The 3,494-nt window shown below is 38.8% G+C and overlaps 1 protein-coding gene across 1 annotated transcript in view; it reads left to right on the plus strand.

The window, feature by feature from the left end:
• The window catches only part of LOC106940098 (NMDA receptor synaptonuclear signaling and neuronal migration factor-like), a gene marked incomplete at its 5' end in the record, with an annotated part of 40,365 nt that extends 37,137 nt beyond the window's left edge, over positions 1-3,228 (plus strand). The window contains one exon of the mRNA XM_015022740.1: positions 961-3,228. Within this exon, the coding sequence (XP_014878226.1) occupies positions 961-1,058 (98 nt within the window). The remainder of the gene's footprint in view (positions 1-960) is intronic.
• Positions 3,229-3,494: the final 266 nt, after the last annotated feature.

The raw sequence follows: 3,494 nt of genomic DNA on the forward strand, positions 1-3,494 counted from the left end.
TTTTTTTTTTTAAAAAAATTTTTAAAAAAAAAAAAAAAAAAAAAAAAAAAAAAAAAAAAAAAAAAAACAGCTTTGTTTTTAAGGTACATATTTATTGGTCCAAATAAAAAAAAACTAAAAAAAACAAAAACTGAAAAAACAACAAATGTGGAATATCATCTGTGATATCATTATGGAGGTGTTTAAAAATATATATGTATATTGTCATATCATTTTTTTGGCAAGATCTCTCAGCCCCAGTATGTTGAAAATTTCCAGGCTCGTAAAAAAATGACACCAGAGCACAAAGTCAAAGACTGCAGCTCGGTGACCCACTTCTTGCCTGCAGCAATCAAATTACTGGCAGCAAATCTGATCTCAGTCATTCATCAATGGACTGACAGTCATTAAATAAGCTTCCATCGGCTCCAACCCATGTGCATCACAGCGTTCACTTTCCTATACGGGTACGGTAGTTATCTAGTCAGCTTCTTTAGAGTGAAGGAAGCCATAAGACCCAAGCTCTAGTCAAGATTTCCATTAAATTATGTGGCAAATACTTCTTTATCTCAGAAAAAATTAAAATAACCTAATTCTGTATAGATTTGGAAGTCAGTCCTGTGGCTCTTATTGGTTAGAATTTGTCTTTTTGATAAGTTATTAAAAAAAAAAATGATTACCTCCTACTTTCCAATAGATGTATTGAGGAAGGTGATGAAATGGAAGCTCTACTATACTTTAATAACGAGACATATTTTTGCATTGTCATTATGAAACAAAGTCACTAAAGCAGATTGTTACCAGCAGTTCCATAATAGAAGCTCAACCAGTTTGGAGAAAATGGGATTTATTTTTGCTAAATGACCTGAACGGTCACTGGGTTTGTGACCGCAGCAGGAAGCTGGTGCTGGTGTCATCTGGTTTTCCTGAGTTGAGCGTCGTGGTCGGCTGACTTTCTGTCTCCCATGTGTCTCCCTGCAGGCAAAGAGATGATCGAGATGTACTTCGACTTCCGCCTGTACCGCCTTTGGAAAAGCCGTCAGCACTCCAAGCTGCTGGACTACGATGACCTCTTGTGACCTCACCGACTCAACTTTGGGCTTGTCAGCCGGCTATAGCGAGCCTGAGCCTACTGTTGCATGGTGACAGGGTGTTTGGATCCCAGGGGGCCCCTGCCCTCTTGGTTGGCCCCGCGGGCCTCTGGCTCTGCAGCAGAGCTGGAGCAGCAGCAGTGCAGTAGGGTGTCTTTTTTGTTTTCTTTTCTAGAACCTTCTGAAAAGGCAGAATGTGGCCTTGTAGAAACACCCAGGAGGTCGAGGGTTTTTAAACTCTTAACTATTTTCACTGTCTGCCTGACTCTGGGGGATCAGAGGAGGAAGCGGACAGGAAGCAGGAGGAGCAGCGAATCTAAATGTGTCAGTGATGCTGAAAGACTGACAGCAGACAACAGAACGATCCCCATGTAAACTTTAGAGCAAAGCTTTTATTTTCCTTGCCTTGCCTTTAGTAAACTACTCAGCTCTTCTAAGACGGAGACTTTTAAGAAAAAGATTTAGTCGGTTTTTTCCACGTGATAAAGCTTTTTACTAAAGGAAGCAGAGCTTATATGTAAATAAGTCATCAAAGCATCTTAGGAATAGGTTTTCAACCTTTCTGTCTGTGGCATTGCGTTAAGAAACAGCTTTTATTTGTACAATACATTTAGATTTACAAATTGAATAAGCTGAAACTTTTGTTTTTTGGAGATAAAACCTCCAGGTAAACGTGTTAGTATTTCATACAGACTGTTGTATGAACTCAGGTGAAATCTCTTAGACTTACTGTACAACTAACTGTAGATCAGAAGCTGAAGGCCTTTTATAAGCCACACATCCTCAGTGGGACGTCACGTCACTTCTGCAGCGCAGAGACTTTTTGTTTGGCATTCTCATGGAGTCGGCAGTAGCTGAACACATAGATGCACCCGCGCATGTTTGTCTGCCTGGCGGCGGTGTGCGGCAGACAGACCCGCTGAGGCGGTTTTAGCTGCTCTTTCTTGAAATGCTGGCGCACAGGTGCCTTTTTTTACCACCTGTGTGTATTTTAGCTGCATGTGTTGAGCTCAAAGCGTGTTTCCCTTGGTAGCCTGTGAAGATCTGCAGGTAGACAACCTTCATATGAAGTAGGTGATGCATAGACTTATTTGTATATTTAGCTTATTTTCAATATTTTTAGTAGTTTTTCAAATTATTATTGTTATTATTTTTTTTAAGATTTAACTTAAATCTTACAAAGTAGCAATGATTAGTAAAGGCAATACTTAGAATCTTCCTTTCCGTGAAGCATTTTGAGCTGTTTGACAGGAACACAGTAGGATTTGAAAGGCGCCCTCTGGTGGTTCAGTGTTGCTTCCCCGGAGTTGGACTTTAACATTCATGGTCTTTCTTGGTGTCTTTTGATGAGACTGGAGATTTATTGTTGTATCATATCTTTTGAGCAGAAATGCCACTTTTTTCTGGCATTTTTCAAACAAATACATAAAAACTAAAATGTGTTAAATATAAAACATTAGCTAACAACTTTCATTTGAAAGCAAGCATCAGCCATTTCTATTGCTGCTTCAATGACATCATAGATTAATACATTACTGCAGCTATAAGGTCTGATATCTGTAATTATTTCTATGTGTTTTAATTATTGATACATAGACACTCGTGAAGAATGCTAAATAAACACTTTTGTTAAATCAGCTGGAGGTCTGGGCATGTCAAGGATGAAGATTAAATTCAGTCGTGTTGGCTGAGATTAAAGGTGACACAGCAGGCCATTTGAAAGAATTCTGTGATTCTTATGAAAATATCTTTTTAACTTTGCTCTGCTGGTGTCTGTGTTCTAGCTCATGGGTCTGCAACCTGCGGCTCTGGAGCCACAAGTGGCTCTTTGCACTATGGATGCACCGATGGTAAAGTTTGGGACGATATCGATATCCAATATTAATATCGCTGTTATGGCTGATAACTGATGTTTACAGATATTTTACATCTATATAAATATTTCACTATCCTTTCAACACCTTGAAAGAAATGATCACAGAGCTGATTTAACTTCAGCTTAACGCCCCACAATCCTTCACTGCATGACTGTCCTTGTCACATGTCCAAACAAATACAACATGACCAGCCTCCAGAAACCAGTGGTAAATCATGGAAGCAAACATTGGTTGTTAATATCGGCACAGTTTTATATATATCAGACCCATGTCAATATGTACAAAAATAATCAAAAAAACATATTTTTCATCCCTACTTTAGACCTTCCACAGTGGCTCTAAATAACTTTGGCTCCGGCCGACTACAGTGGAGTCCCGCCTATTAGCAGTTTAGCATTCGTCAATTTTTCTTTGGAATATAACTGCAAATTATTTGCATAAAATTCATATTTTCATGGATTTTTTTCATGGAGCATATCTGAAATTTTCTAAAGAAAATGCAGCTTGGGGAGCTTAAATACCTCGGCTACTTGACACGCTATTGGCT

The sequence above is a fragment of the Poecilia latipinna genome, unplaced genomic scaffold (assembly GCF_001443285.1).
Source record: "Poecilia latipinna isolate Pla-1442-1.1 unplaced genomic scaffold, P_latipinna-1.0 Scaffold3089, whole genome shotgun sequence".
NCBI classification, from domain to species: Eukaryota; Metazoa; Chordata; class Actinopteri; order Cyprinodontiformes; family Poeciliidae; genus Poecilia; species Poecilia latipinna.